This window comes from Dermacentor andersoni, chromosome 3, assembly GCF_023375885.2.
Source record: "Dermacentor andersoni chromosome 3, qqDerAnde1_hic_scaffold, whole genome shotgun sequence".
In the NCBI taxonomy this organism is placed as follows: domain Eukaryota; kingdom Metazoa; phylum Arthropoda; class Arachnida; order Ixodida; family Ixodidae; genus Dermacentor; species Dermacentor andersoni.
The window spans coordinates 194,039,177-194,055,795 of record NC_092816.1 but is presented as its reverse complement, the minus strand read 5'-3'; the positions used below and the strand labels follow the sequence as shown (position 1 = coordinate 194,055,795).

Sequence of the window (16,619 nt, the reverse complement as noted above, 5' to 3'; positions counted from 1 at the left end):
GACCTGGATTGGAAAGAATTGTTGATAAGAGGTAATGGAGAATACCTTAGTAACTTGCGATTCGCTGATGATATTGACTTTCTTGGTAACTTAGTGGACCGACTGCAATGCATCCTCACTGACCTGGAGAGGCAAATCAGAAGAATGGGTCTAAAAATTAATCTGCAGAAAACTAAAGTAATGTTTAACAGTCTTGGAAGAGAACAGCAGTTTACGAAAGGTAGCGAGGCACTGGAAGTGCTAAGGGAATACATCTACTTAGGGCACTTAGGGACCGCAGATCCGGATCATGAGACAAATTATCAGAAGAATAAGAATGGGCTGGGGTGCGTTTGGCAGGCATTCTCGGATCATGAACAGCAGGTTGCCATTATCCTCAATAGAAAAGTGCAGAACAGCTGTGTCTTACTAGTACTCACCTACGGGGCAGAAACCTGGAGGCTAGTGAAAAGGGTTCTACTTAAATTGAGGACGACGCAACGAGCTATGGAAAGAAGAGTGATGGGTGTAACGTTAAGGGATAAGAAAAGAGCAGATTGGGTGAGCGAACAAACGCGAGTTAATGACATCTTAGTTTAAATCAAGAAAAAGAAATGGGCATGGGCAGGACATGTAATGAGGAGGGAGGATAACCGATGGTCAATAAGGGTTACGGACTGGATTTTAAGAGAGGAAGCGTAGCAGTGGACGGCAGAAAGTTAGGTGGGCGGATTAGATTAAGAAGTTTGCAGGGACAACATGGCCACAATTAGCACATGACCAGGGTAGTTGGAGAAGTATGGGAGATACCTTTGCCCGGCAGTGGGCGTAGCCAGGGAGATGATGATGATGATGATGATAGTGTATTGTCTAGAGCAGTCCCTGATGTCTAGCTATACTGACGAGATAGCAAGGTCCTGTACACGATGTTTTGAATCAAGTCCGCTCCGGACCCGAATCCACGAATCTGCTTCAATCTCCGGCATCTTTGTGCAGTGTCTGCGGTCAAAAGTTTCCTTCACTGTCGCTCTATATTTTTATCGTTGATGAAAAGTGTTGGCATGTTCCTTTAGATCAATTTGTTTCACTAAGCCCAATTCATGATCCGCTGGCAGCGATGAGCGCGTGCCAAATGCCGCAAAATGTGGGCTGCATACCAGGCGTGCTGTATGTGACCTGTTTGTTGTGATGTGCGATGGCTGCTTCAATGTCGCACTTCCTGCCGCCTTTGAACTCGGGTATAATCGTATGTATATCTTCAATCCTTTATCATTTGCTGTGCGAGGGCATTTGCTTCCGGGTGGTGAGGATCTGGGAAGTGAAAGGTGATATTTGTTTTCTCAGTCCAAAGTCGCAGGTTTTCGCTTATAAAGGTTGGGCCATCATTTGCGAAGACAACTGTAAGGTTCTCAAATAGTTCTCGTTCCAGCAATGATATCACGCAACTTGCCACCTCGTTTCCAACTTTGGCGGCGACAAAACGCGTGCACTCGTCTACGACGTGGAGGAATGCTTTCGTCCTCTAACTCCCTCTCGCTTCTCTTTGATTCCAGCGAAATCAAGATGAACAACCTCCAAGGTGATATCGGAATACTCTGGCAAGATCATCCTGGTGCCTCTAGACTTGTACTTAGCTTTAACAAGTTGACACGTGTGAAAAGTTTTGACACAATTTATGATCCTCTTCCATGTTTTTCTAAGTGAAACGCTGAGCTATATGGGGCATGTCTTCTAGAATCCGTAGTGCCCTCGTGGCTCTGGACTAGTGGGGTAAAGCTTCAGGACTGTTGGAACTTTGCTCTGCGAGATGTATAATTCGCCATTCTTTATTTCCATCTCCTGTGTGCCTCCCCAAAGCTGTAACAAGTTTGCATCTGTAGTCGGGGTTTGATGCAGCACGTGGAATCGAGAAAGTGCAGCGGCATCTTGATATTTCTGTCCCGGGCAATGTATTGCGTCAAAGCTGAATTGTAGTTCGCAAACCCATCGAGCTATTCTACCCTATGGCTGCGATAGCTCTAACAGGTACGTCAATGCCTGGTTGTGTGTGAACAGCTGAAAGTGGTTTCCTTCCAGGCAGCATCTGAAGTATATCAAGGCTCACACCACTGCCTTTTGCTTCCTTCTCCGTAGTTGCATAAATTTCTTGTGTCCTCATAAAAGTGCAACAGTAGTAACCTACTACCCTCAATTCCTTTCCTTGGTGTTTTGTAGCATCATGGTGGCAGAGTGTGGCGACAACTCCATAATAACATGCGACGGTATAGGCTGAAATGGCAGCTTGGAGTCCGGGAGCATTAATACAGGGTCCGATAAAATGATGTGGACTAGCTCGGTGTAGCTATTCTCACACTCTTATGGCAACATAAATGGCACGCCCTTTTGGGTCAGTGCGATAGACATGTGGTTTTTCTTGTATATTCTCGTATGAACGCACGGAAATGGCCCGCCAGTCCCAAAAACACTCGGAGGGAGTGAGCGTTATACGGTTTCACCATTTTCCTAATAAGGTGAATACTCTCTTCCTTGGTTCTTTTTGTTTCACCGTCAAACACCCTTCCTAACAAGACCACCTTATTGAAGAAAGCAGCCTTCTTGATGTTTATTTTAAGTCGTGTGGCGCTTACTGCTTCAAGTAATTTGCACAAATGCTCGTTGTGGTTTACTCTTGTCGTGGAGGAGACAATGGTATCATCCACATATAAACTGCAAAATTTGCCAATGCATTTGCTCAGCATTTCATTCATCTTCTGGAAGCGTGAACCAGAATTCTTCCAGCCAAACGATAACTGATTGTAATCGTAGATGTCGAACGGGGTGAGAAACACTGTAAACTTTAGTTTCTTCTTTCAGTGGCACTTGCCAGTACCTGATGCATAAACCTATACGTGAAAAACATTCGTATACTCCAGTTCCACCAATTATGTCATCTATCCTAGACATCGGGTATGGAAAAACAGCAGTGGTCTGCTTGTTTATAATTCTTGTTCGTCGCTTATTTTGTAGCCCTCAATGGTGGTTCGTCCGTCGTTGAGCACGACGTTGATCTTCTTCTCAGGTTCCTGATTTCGACTCCGCCATTGCAAATATATCACTAGGGTGCTGTAGGTGGCGATTATTTATTGGTACATTCTTCAGGCTAACCTGGTCGTCTTCTCTTCCTAATTCACCCTCTGGCGATAACAATCGCCACAAGTTGAAATGATGGGTAGTTTCTTTATATAAAGCGAAAAGTAACAGAAGAACACACAACGACCGTTTATTACTACACTCAAGCACTTTCGTACAAGTCTCGCCTGCTTGTGTTACACCGAGCTCCATGTTGACGCGAGCTGCGCAGTCAGTGTTGGTCTCGAGTGTTCCTCTCGCGAGGATCATGAATCGTTCTGGTTGCATTGTGGGCTGCAAATATAAAGATTGGCAACATGTTGAGCTGCGACATCGTGTCGCTCTTCAAGGCAGCAGGCGAGCGGATTGGCTGCAACGCATCGGGACGTCGTTATCTGATTGGCGCCACAATCTACCCATCTGGGGCCTTCAATTGACGCCGAAAAATTACTACCACAATAGGGAGTTTTAGTGTTTCTGGTATCTCGCTAAACGCAGGCGAACTGGGTGTTTTGATGGATGGGCGGAGGTTGAAACGCGAGCTGCCTGCAGGGCGCCGCCCTCTGGATGTGCAGAGCTAAACCACAAAAATACAGAACTAATAAAGCAGTAAACAACTGTATTCTACTTCGCTGTTGGTGTTTCGACATCAGCGTATTCGTGAATACGGTGTCTTCTTAAATGTTCAAAATGTTTGACACTTGGCCATAGGAAGAATAGCTCTATGTTAGGCTAGTCTAGCTCTGCGCCACCAGGTGACTCCACCGTAAAAGCAGCTCTAAAATGTATAGATAGAACATGTTACCTAGCGACCATAGGGCGCTCACGTTTACGCCTGTGCCCATCCGTCAAAAGGCACAGCTTGCCTGCGTTTACCGGCCATGCCCGGCGCTACCACACAACGCTCACAACACACGCTGCTTAGATATCTCTCGTTGGAAATCGACGGCCAGGCGACTAGCGTAGAAGTTGGAGAGGATTCGTGCGTTGGCTCAAAGCAGATGACACGACGTCACATCGTGAAGCCCAAGCAATGAAGGAGCTGCTTTTCCCGATTAGTCGATGAGCGAGTTGACGAGAGGACGCATGGTTGTTGAGAAGGGAAATTTGAAATTGTCCGTAGCTGTTTTAAAATGAGACTTTTCACCTGAATTGTGGCGCGAATGTTTTACTGGAGCTGTATCCTATGCGTCTACAAAATTTGTCCAAATCGTTTCAGGGACCCTTTACACAGACGAACCTACTTAGACATCTGCTGCCACGCATCAGAACAATAGAGAACTTTAGTATAGAGGCCCCAAACGTTTTGGGGCCCCAAATAAATAGCGTCGAAGCGACTGCGCATGCGTGAGACGCAAACTGCGTTTGGGTTTTGCGTTGGGAATGCTATTTCTCAGATTTAGCGGGAGCCCAAATAGCGGCCCCAAAAGCTTTGCGTCAGCAGACGTGGTGGCACCCATCGAAGCGACGGATCTAACCTAGCACTATTCGATTCGTGGTAACGCGTGAAGTTCGTAAGCTAGAAGTGACTGCGGTTATCGCTTTCTCTCAACTAGCGTGTGTTATGAAGATAGATTCATTAGACGCCGCTGATTCCGAATTCGATTGTGGATTTTATGGCTCGTAGGCCTAACAAGGCTAAGCTTGGCTGGTGAAGGCACGTAAAGTTGGTTTGCTCAAAACTAAGCGCAACTAATTGTTTGCTGCTTACAGAATAACCTCTAAATTCTAATTAAACGCGAATACACGCAAGTGAAAATTACTATTTCTATCATAAAATGCTATATTTAATTATTTCTAATAGCTTTTCCCTAACGCCGTAGTAGCGCTATCAGCGCAAGACGCCATCCGCAAACGTAAAACCCTATTCTAAAACTCTTCACTCCTGCGTGCCCCAACGCTTACACCCGCAAAGCTTTTTGGGGCCCCAAACTATTGGGGCCCGTATTCTAACACTCTCTAATGTGCCAACGCTCCCATGCAAAGCCTAAGAGAAATTTGGCCACCAACTGACTGCCGGAAAAAGAAAACCAACACGGAAATCCTCTATCTTTCCTCCACAGCACACATCCATAGTTACGGGAATTCTTCAAGGGATATAAACTATCACCATCACTTTCCCTCTGATGATTACTTTTGTTGCTGACTACTAAAGCTTCGTGGAGGCCACCTTTCTTAGCATTTTGGTATGGCACAATATTTGTTTTTATTAAAAAGAGCGCACCAGCATGCGGTTGACGACACATGAAGTAACAGGCGATGCTGCTTGTGGTTGCTGGCAGAAAATGAAAACAAAGATGGGACATTAGTTGTCCATGCGTGTGCTAAGACAACTTGCAATTGACAGCGAGAACGTTTATTGCCCTACCACGCACCACTTCCAGCTTAGAAATTCGATAAGCTCACGGAATTCATCATTAGGCGTGCATCACCTATTGATGTCCAATGTGGCACTGATTGTCTAATCAAAGTGCGTCAAACGTAATCTATTGTAAAATATAATTTTGAATGCGTAACCATTTCTATGCCTACCCAATGAGGAAACCTGTCCGTTATGTGAGATGAATCACTTTAAAGAAAGTAATGAGCATTGTTCCAGTGAATGCTCTGTTAAAATGTTTGGTGATGGTTGAAAAAACCATCTCCACAACCACAAAGGCTTTATTTTGCGAAAATTCCGAACGCACCACTACCCGTTGCATTTCAGTGGTCGCCGGATGTGCCTTCCGTTGGATGCACGGTCCGATGCCACCGATCTATGAGGGCTCATGGGTTTCACGTCGCACAACATACATATAAGCATTCGACCACTAGATAAGAATGATAAGGAGCTCTGAGGGGTAATATGGATTTCATCTTGGCTGATAGTAGTTCGACATGGATGGATAAGGTGATAAAGAGCGATAAGGGCTTATAGTGGTCAGAGCAATTCTGGTAACGTTAACGAGCACTGCTAATGGTTGGTAATGGTCGGATCAATCCTATAAGATTGATAAGAACCGATAAGAGTTGATAAGGGTCGCATCATGTCCGATAAAAGTTGTCAACAACTGATAAGAGTTGATAAGCGTCGGTATCTAGTTCGATAAGGTTGATAAGAACTGATACGGGCTCATAAGCTTTATACTGCTAGAATCAAGTGTCATAACATTAACAATGACAACAACGGGCTACATGGATATCAGCAAGTGGCACAGTGTTCATAGACACCTACACGATTCCCAGATCAGTTTCTGCGTGAATTTCATGTCTATTCGTAGGAAGAAAAAAAATATGTTGGGATTCCAAGTGCCTCAACCGCGGTATAAGAGTAAGACACACCATATTTCAGGACTATGAATTATTTGTTTTACCCCAAGGGGTTTATTAACGTGCACCTAATGCATGGCACACGGGCGTTTACATTTCATCCCCGAAGAAATACGGGAAGCTAGAGTGCACCATTATTTCAAGTAATAAAAGAAAGCATAATAACACTTAGGTATTTTGACAAAAAGAAACAAAGAAAAAAATTACACGCAGAATCTCCTGTGGTAGTTGTCGAAATGTATGTAAGCATTTGCTACTAATCCGCTGCTGTTTCCTAGTCATATACTGCTGTGTTTGGCATAATAATGCTTGGTATAACAATCGTGATACGGAGAAGCGCGGTTGGAACACCAAAGTGTTAAGTGAGGCCAGCATGAGACGACGAAGAAGACGCGAGTAGTAGCAATGTTCACTCAGGTGATAGATAACTTCCAGAGGATGTGCACGTAGGATAAAATGTCGAACGAGATCTTATAAAGAAAATATATACATTTAATATGACACCATCTCTTCTTTGGTTCATTTTGTTGCATTCCTTCTTTACTTGAAATTTGATGATGCGTTTGGATAATGCCGCTGCTTCGTGAAAGATGAGCAATGTCAGATGCCTGCTGTAGTACGTGAGGCAACTGAACAGTATCACCTTTGGTAGACCTCGTACGCAGACGCGGTCGACGACGCTGCCTGCTCTCGATGCGAACCATTATCAACGGTACTCCGGCGGCGGCCGCGTATGGGGTGGCTGCGCGGGCCCTTGAAAGAGTACTGCAATAGTAACAGGGTGCGCTGAGTGCTGATAGCTTCGTGTGTGCTGTGTTCTCACCGCTTCGTTCGTGTTGAAGCAAGAGTCGGCACGAAGGCCAATTAGTTCCCAGTGGCGGGCCCTATCTTGAAAACGATTGTCTTACCTGACGGATGGACGGGCTTTCTCGTTGGGTAGACCTAGGAATGCCTACAAATAAAAATATATATATATTCTGTCGATCCCTCTTTCATAGGAATCAGTAAAACACGAAAGTGAAACGTGTCTTCACAGGAGCTGTTGCATGTTTGCTTTGTGAACTCGCGGTCCGCTGCAGCGAAAAGCGCATGATTTGAGGGCCGGCGGCAGTGTTGCAGGCTTGTCTGGCGCTCGGCGTCCTGCCGCCGAGTCGCTTCGGAAAAGCACGAACATTTTCGTCCGGCTCCGTAGTGTCTTGAGCCGCCAGTCGAGTTACGACACGCTCAGCATTAGGAACGCGAGTAGGAGAGTTCGCATCTTGCGCCGGGAACGCGCGATGACGCTTTAGTTTACGCTGGCGTGTCTCGCCGGTTCAAAACGAGACTCGCCAGCCGACGTCGTTGCCTTCCCGCGCCGCTTAGTACAGCAGTTTTGTTAGCTGGTGCCATCGCAAGGGCAGCAGTAGGCGGTGTGTAAGCACTGCTGATGCGTCTTGAAGCTGCACTCCGTAGGCTGCGAGGCGTCACAGGCTACGCGCTTCGCTGTGCTCCCTTAGGGGCTGCAGAATCAAGCGTTGTTTCATTCTTTAGATTGCTGTGTCTCACTGGTGAAGGGGGCGCGAAAAACTAACCATGTGGGGAAAGCGTGTCGTCACCTCATCAGAAGGCCCACACCGCGCACACTAGGCGACGCCGCGTTGGAGCCTCCGCTACATTGACACTACCGAAGCGCTCCCTGCGACGTTCTTTAGTGCTGTGATGTAGTTCTTCGCTTCACGTCTCCTAGACGGTGGCGCGATCCCTATTAAGAGAAAGCACATTTTACGCATTCGCGCCGATGTCACTTCCGTTACAAGAAGCTAATTGTGGGCGCCCGCATAAAGCACTTTCGTGGTAAAAATTTTGCTCCTTCAAATAATTACAACTTATTCGGTCCACTGTCTTACGCGTAATCGTGCAAACGCAGGCTTGCGCCGGCAACGTTTTTACTTTTAGTGCGCTAAAAATAACCATTTTTGAAGAAATATCGTGATCGTGAGAATGCACCGTCATTAACAGTGACGTCGCCTGTTTAACATCTCTCAGTTGCTATCTTGCACATAATAAAGAATTTAAACAAAAAGGAAATATAATACATTTTGCGGTCTTATGTTCATAATCAGCAATAAGATTATCAGGCACGCCATAAAGGGGCGGTTCCGAATTTATTTTGACCACATGAATTTCGTTAACGTGCCTGAATGCTCGGCACATGGGCGTTTATGTATATCGGTCATGTCTAAGTGCGAGCCGTCGCAGCCGGAATTTGCTCCTACGTCCTCGAGCTTAACGGCGCAACGCCAAAGGTACAACACCACTACGGCTAGTAAAAAAAAAGCAAAAAAATACGGAGCCAGAAGTCGTAGGGAAGCATGGAAGTAGAGCGCACGCTAGCTTGGATAATCGACAGCGCAATGTTTTTAGACAATGCTATACTAAGCCAAGCAGAAAAAACTCACATAAAAAGCACTAATAAGCTAGGAAAACACAGACCGCGACGGAGAACTCTCAACCTCCCTCCTCCGCACCCCCTCCGCCTCTTGTTGAATGACATTTGGCGCGTCTTGAAGGACTAACAGAAATTTTCTGTGGGATTCGGGGAAAAAATTGGCATTCCGGGGCAATACATATAAATGCACGGCAGTGAGCATGCCTCATTAGCGCACAATTAGCCCAAAGCTATCGCAGTGGAGCGCCGCCGTGTACATCCGTATTCTTACCGCCGAATGTCCATGGACACTAACGCGGCGATGGTACTGCCACCTATAGTTCAATCCTGAGGCGAATATAGAGCAGCACTACGTCCGAGATGGCACAGGGAGGCAAAGATAGGGAAGAGTACGATGACGCGTCATTCCATTCTATGGCCACGGACCGCAGGGTGCCAGCGCCACCGCTGAGTGGCATTTTTGTTTAGAGGGCACAAGATCGCCTGATAACTGTTCACAGTTGGCGTTTAATACCAGTCTCATTGCTGAACGTCGTCCGCACGTGACAATAGAGTTATCTGTGCAACGCTCGCAGAAGAGACGGTGGTCAGAAGGCACGACATGGGACATAAATTAGCTCCCAACTGATTATCATTGCAAAGTACAACTAAAAGACACCTACACTTGCAGTGGCTAAGCAAATGAGAAGTATTATCCAAATACGTTCCATGCTAATTTAGACACCGACAAAGGGCATGCATTTTAAGGCCAGACCTGTGTATCCAGCTCTGGAGCACTTGCTGGCCCAGTACTTGGACACTATATGAATGTACGATGTACGGTTGGGTGACCCATTCTTCCTCTTTAATCTAAAGGCTTCGATGACTTCTCTCGATAGTTTCGCTCGATGTCGTTAAATAAGATGGTGTACATCCACATTTTGTGAATGATCGGTTAGATGGCATGACCTTGCCTCCATTTGTGAGCGCTTCTGCTCATTGCATTTTATCTTTCAGCACGTGCCTACTTAGTATCTGTGGACAACGACGGAAACGTGCCTGCTGTGGGTACACATGCCATTGACGTTACGTTTTCCTCATATTTCAAGCGTTTGGTTTCTATGTTTCTTAGCTTTACCTGGTAGGGATATAGAGTCATGGCATATCGCGAGTTTGCTTTACAGTCGGTCTCAACTCCAGTGTGCTGCACTTACTGCTGTCACCACCAACAGCACGGCTCAGATTTCAGCACTTAACGCAGTATCAGTTTTGTTTTCTGGCTACTGACTTTGCACACCCCTTCAAACTAAGAAAAAGAATACGGAGAAACTCCTCTGGGAGTTGTTTAAGTATACGTAAGCATTGCGCCACTTGCTCTCCTCCACGCAACCCGGTCTCATTATCAATGGTATGAAACTTGATCCAACCAGTACAAACGACAGCGCCTGCGCCGACACGAACTGCTGCCGACGGCAACGCAAGGTGAATTGATGACGCAAGCAAACTACTGCAGGCGGCAGCGCCAGGTGCGCTAATGATACCCCGATCATTATAAGCCGTTATCGCTCAAGAAAATCGTATCCATGGGCGTCGGACCATTATGAACCATAATCAACCGCATTCCGTCGGTGGCTGCGTCTGGCGCGGTCGCGAGAGCCGTATCTTGAAAGCGATCTCCAATGGCGATAGAGAGCGCCGATAGCTGACAGCCTCGTGTAAACTGTGTTCTCGCCGCTGAGCTCGCGTTGCAGGGACACGCGCGGGCGGCAATCTCGAAAGTGATCTGTAATGGCGACAGAGAGCGCCGATAGCTGAGACCTTCGTGTAATCTGTGTTCTCGCCGCTGAGCTCGCGTTGCAGGGAGACGCGTGGGCGCCAATCTCGATAGAGATCTGTAATGGCGACAGAGAGCGCCGATAGCTGACAGCCTCGTGTAATCTGTGTTCTTGCCGCTGAGCTCGCGTTGCAGGGAGACGCGCGGGCGCCAATCTCGAAAGTGATCTGTAATGGCGACAGAGAGCGCCGATAGCTGAGACCTTCGTGTAATCTGTGTTCTCGCCGCTGAGCTCGCGTTGCAGGGAGACGCGTGGGCGCCAATCTCGATAGAGATCTGTAATGGCGACAGAGAGCGCCGATAGCTGACAGCCTCGTGTAAACTGTGTTCTCGCCGCTGAGCTCGCGTTGCAGGGACACGCGCGGGCGGCAATCTCGAAAGTGATCTGTAATGGCGACAGAGAGCGCCGATAGCTGAGACCTTCGTGTAATCTGTGTTCTCGCCGCTGAGCTCGCGTTGCAGGGAGACGCGTGGGCGCCAATCTCGATAGAGATCTGTAATGGCGACAGAGAGCGCCGATAGCTGACAGCCTCGTGTAATCTGTGTTCTTGCCGCTGAGCTCGCGTTGCAGGGAGACGCGCGGGCGCCAATCTCGAAAGTGGTCTGTAATGGCGAAAGAGAGCGCCGATAGCTGACAGCCTCGTGTAATCTGTGTTCTTGCCGCTGAGCTAACGTTGCAAAGATACGCGCGTGCGCCAATCTCGAAAGCAATCTGTAATGGCGACAGAGAGCGCCGATAGCTGAGAGCCTCTTGTAACCTGTGTTTTCGCCGCTGACCTCGCGTTGCAGGGAGACGCGCGGGCGCCAATAGCGAAAGCGATCTGTAATGGCGACAGAGAGCGCCGATAGCTCAGAGCCTCTTGTAACCTGTGTTCTCGCCGCTGAGCTCGTGTTGCAGGGAGACGCGTGGGCGCCAATCTCGAAAGAGATCTGTAATGGCAAGAGAGAGCGCCGATAGCTGACACCCTCGTGTAATCTGTGTTCTTGCCGCTGAGCTCGCGTTGCAGAGAGGCACGTGGGCGCCAATCTCCAAAGTGATCTGTAATGGCGACAGAGAGCGCTGATAGCTGACAGCCTCTTGTAACCTGTGTTCGCCACTGAGCTAGCGTTGCAGAGAGAGTGCGGGCGCCAATCTCGAAAGTGATCTGTAATGGCGACAGAGAGCGCCGATAGCTGAGAGCCTCGTGTAATCCGTGTTCTAGCCGCTGAGCTCGCGTTGCAGAGAGATGTGCGGGCGCCAATCTTGAAAGCGATCTGCAATGGGGGCTCAGTGCGGCGAGTGCTGACCACTTAGTGTGCTCTGTGTTCACGCCTGAGTAGGTCGTGTTTAAGCGAGAGGCCACACGAAGGTGATTGTCTCACTGCTGCGGGCGCTATCTCGAAAACGATCGTATTACGGGCCAGACGGACAGTTTTCTCGTTGAGTAAACATGAAAATGAGAACGCACTAAAAAAAAACAGCTTGCTCACTCTCGAAAATATGCCATCCTAGTTTGCATTTAGCAAAAACGTTCCGATTAGTTTGAAGCTCTAATTTCTCAATTACATCTCGGCGTAGGCACAGATAGTGAAGGCACTCCTATAACTTCCTCTTACAGCAATTACTTTTCGTCATTTTAATCATTTTGTTTTAAGCGTTACTGTACACTCTAAATTTTTCTTTGCTTGCGCCTGAGCTGAGTCAATTTACACGCTTGAAGGCGTACTAAAACTCTCTGAAACGGAGTTAAATGTAGGGAGGCAGCCGCATTTTCAAAAAGATGTCAGCACTGCAACATTTATAACAGAGTGAACAAAGTGAACGCTAAATTAGAACTTTCGCATTTAGGTGGGCTCTATGTTGTAACAATAGTTTCACTTAACGGAATAATACAGATTCGAACAAAGTCATCAATGTCCCGCGCAGAGTACGCGCTCGCCGGGGAGCTCTAACAATTTCCTTAAATAGAGCTAGGCATGGCAAAGACAGATATCTTTGAAAAACCCAATGCCTTTCCGGTCTGTTAAGACGGCTGAAGACAAAGGAACATGGCGCAAACTGATTACTCATCAACACACAAAAAAACTAAAGCTGTTCTATTCAGTACAAGACAGTTTTCCACTCAACCGGATATACATCTATACATAGGCAGTTCACAGGTACAGTTTGTAGACACTGTCAACATTTTAGGAGCAATTTTTAACACGACCATGAGCTGGGATCCTGAAGTTCAGTTCGTTCTGAGTAAACTGGCAAAGTGCACCGGAATTCTAGCAAAATTTAGGCATTTCCTGCCCGAACATATAAAATTAATTTCTTACAATGCGCTTTGTGTGTCCCACCTGAATTATCGTTTCTTGGTTTGGGGTACCACCACTAAAACAAACATTAATAAAATATATATGCTTCAAAACAGGACTGTACGCTACATTAGAAATGTAGACTACCTTGCTCGCACCCAGGAACAGTTTGCTCATTACCAAATAGTGCCGATTAATACCACGCACGAATATTACTTATCATTAAGTTCAAGCGATTTATCCAAAATAACCAGCTTAGTTTTCATCAATTATCCTGGCTCAGACGAAATATTTCAGAATACTCCTTTCGCATGAAAGAAATTTGGCACATTCTATTCTCCCGTATAATGTACGGGCAACAGATGCTGCGACACACCCTGCCCGCTGTTTTAATAAATTATTGTCAAGGGGTATAATTCCGGAAACATGTTCATTAGTTGACCTGAGAAGTGCATTGATTGACTCATGTCTTCTTTTTGAAAGCCGCGTTTATGTATTTTTTCTTATCTTGCTGCGTTGTATCCTGTGTATCTTGCTACGATGAATTTCTGTATTTCTTCTTTTTTCGTGTATTATGCTGTGTTTTTTCTTTGTTTTTATGCTTTGTTCACATACTCATGTGAATACGAGATGTTTTTGATCTTGTTAAATAGCCAGAACAATACCACATCATTTAAAGTGTGCGTTTTCGCTGTATGCCTTGTACAGGGGGGCTCAGGTGTCCCTCAAGTGATTTTGTTCACTTTTTTCCCGGGCCTACCCGCATCGTTAATTATTGGCGATGTAAACAAACTCCACTTTGACTTTGACTAACCACAAAAGCGGTGTATGTGGGCCCTTTAAAAGACCGCCAGGTCCCATAGCCAATTTTAGTTATACGCTGAAAGTTGTTACGTGTCCTTTAGAAAGCGTTCTGCCGCAAAAATTTTTCAAATCGGCTCATTAGTAGCCGAGGTAGAAATATTTCAGTGCCGCGAACACATGATTTCAGCAGGCGGGCTCCACTGCCAAGCAAGACGCTCTCTGCCCTCACTCCGTCTAGCCTACGCAAGTCAAATTCCTTCCCTGCGTTCTCTCATACCGGACCTCGAGGATCGCGTGACGCATACGTCACAGGCCCCAACTTCATTTTCTTTTTTCTCCTCGCTTTCCTTTTTGACGCTACGCACTTCTGTTGTCTCGTTCGCGCAGCGCACGATTTTGCGAGCTGTGCACAAGGAAAGATGACTAGGGGTATGATTCAGTGCTACACGAAAACTGAGGCAGAACAAGCGGATCGCAGAACATGATCACGGCGCTGGAATACGGCAGAAAATGGCATAGTTTCGGCACCTGCGCACGTGACCGCACGACCGCGGGAACAAGCAGACGAAGTGCAAGTACATCTCTCTTGTTTCGGTGTGAAGTAAAACATAAAGCAGGTAGACATTTCGTTTGTGTGTTTTATTATTTCGCTAATATTCATTTCGTCGATTCAAGCAACAGATCGCACAGATAACAGATGTTGTCTTGAATAATTCTCAAAGTTACGTGTCACCACGAGCGACATCACACTGTGGACACGACTACGTAGGCACGACTACGTCACCGTCTGGCTTGGAGCCCGGCGGCCGCGTGGAGAAGGGAAAACGGCATTCGGTTTGAATTTCAGATCTTTCCGCGGCGCGTAGCGATGTAATACTTTGCAGACACGATCGTGACCGCGCTATGTATGCTCTGCGCTTGTCAGCTAAAAATGACCAGACCTGTTATAGGGTCCTTTAATGGCGAACTAAACCTCCGCCGCAGGTCGGCCCGGTATCTTCGGGGTCGGCGGACGTATGGGGAATACTTACACCTACTTCCCCTCCGATGCGGGTGGGCCCAGTATTGCACTATATTGGGGATCGGCTCACGTATGAGCAGTTTTGTGTCTACACGCGGACACGATCCTGTGGGAACGAGTCCTTAACAGCTTCGTTGTAAAATGGGCTACGTCATGGTTGTATTTAATTAATTAAATCATTAATTAATTACGAAGACGAACCCGGGACCAGTTGCAAGAGCGCATTCGCGCGGTAGCACCGAGAGGCGCTAACGAGCCAGCTCCGGAAGACGAAGACGAGCCGATCCTGATGATAGTTTTGTGTCTACATATGGACACGATCTTTGGGGAACTAGCCTTTAACAGTTTGGCTGGAAAAAGGAGCTGTCATTCTATTTAAACCGAGAGCTAAATGTCGGCACTCACTCGTGGCAAATGTTAGACCTAACCGAGCGGTTGGCGTTCACCCGCAGGTCGCCCTTGCACTGACGAAGCTCGGCTCCCTCCCTAGACGAGCGGCACTGATGCTCTTCAACGTGCACCTTGGGGACGTTAAGAAGAGGTGCGGGGCCGACGCTTTCACCCTGATAAAATGGATCTGCCAGGAGTTCAAAGGCACTAGAAGATGCAACTGAACCGGCACCGTTTCGTCCTGCACCTGGACGTCATACCTGGACGTTATGTTGTAAAAAACGCAAGAGTTGCTTTTACAATGTTTTACTGTCTTTCTCCCCGTGTGTTCTTCAACACCAACACCACATACCGTGCTTCTTAATGGAAATGACAGAAACGCCAGTATGGAAATGACAGATACCTAGGCGTGAAGAATTTTTACGGCGAAGCTGTATATGCCTAGCCGATTCGTCCTTCCGTCCGTCCGCTCAACCCCATGCGCATGCGTGACAAAAAAAGAAGAGAGGCGTGCGATTAGCCACCACCGCCTAGACAGCACAAGGCCTGTTTACTCTCAACCATAACGTCACGATAACTAAGCCGAAATTTCCTTTTGACGAAGCTGACGTGATGAAATAGGTGACGTCAAAATCGCTGTTGCCTGCTCGGGAGCATCCCCAGTAGATTGTTTCGAAGTGCTGCCAGGTAACATGACGTCAGGGATCGTAGTGAAAATACCGTGTGCTATTTAGGTGGTGTTGGATGAGCTGCGCCAGTAAAGTCATTGATCTCCAACGTAGCCGATCGCGCGCGCAGCAGTTTCACTCCGGCTCCGATATGGGTAGGTCATGCGTCATACGTACGCCTGAGGACCAGGCAGCTTTCGACCAGCCACGCTGCGAGCAGGAAAGAGAACGAGCTCATCTACGCGGTGCCGATGCGGCAGCCGTGGCACAAGAATAGGCTCGTGCAGCCCAGCGCAAACCGCAACTGCGTACTGAGGATCCAGCAGCCTACCAAGCCGTCGTTAATTGAGTCGCCAGGATCAACCCAGAGATAAATACCGGGGCCGCACGCTTCAGCTTCGCTGGTTAACCATCTGTACGGAGTGTTTGGGCGGTGGTATTTTTGTTATTCACATTTGGGTTTGTTTCCAGCATAGGGACCATGCTCTTGACACGTGTACACGTGTATTGGCACGTGTACTTGTTTATCTTTCTTCGGGTGACCGCGTTTCGCGGTTTAACAAATGTTATTGCTCAGCGCAGGACGCGCCTGCATGTATCGGAAGTCTCTGGAGTACTATCGATGGTTCTATCGGCTGTCTGTTATCACCGAATCTTGTGTAATCTGATTCGCATATACGCGGGACGCGAGTAGTGTAGTACTTTCTGGAAGAAGCGCGGGTACCAGCAATTTCTCTGGAAACTTCGATGAGTCGATATATAAAAGCCGACGCGCTCGACCCGTTAAGATTTACGACGATCACCGACTGCGTTTGCCGG

The 16,619-nt window shown here is 47.3% G+C and overlaps 1 protein-coding gene across 1 annotated transcript in view; it reads left to right on the top strand.

The window, feature by feature from the left end:
* The window catches only part of LOC129382930 (uncharacterized), a 29,995-nt gene extending 14,575 nt beyond the window's left edge, over positions 1-15,420 (top strand). Inside the window, exon 4 of the mRNA XM_055067149.1 lies at positions 15,195-15,420. Within this exon, the coding sequence (XP_054923124.1) occupies positions 15,195-15,356 (162 nt within the window). The 3' untranslated portion in view covers positions 15,357-15,420. The remainder of the gene's footprint in view (positions 1-15,194) is intronic.
* Positions 15,421-16,619: the final 1,199 nt, after the last annotated feature.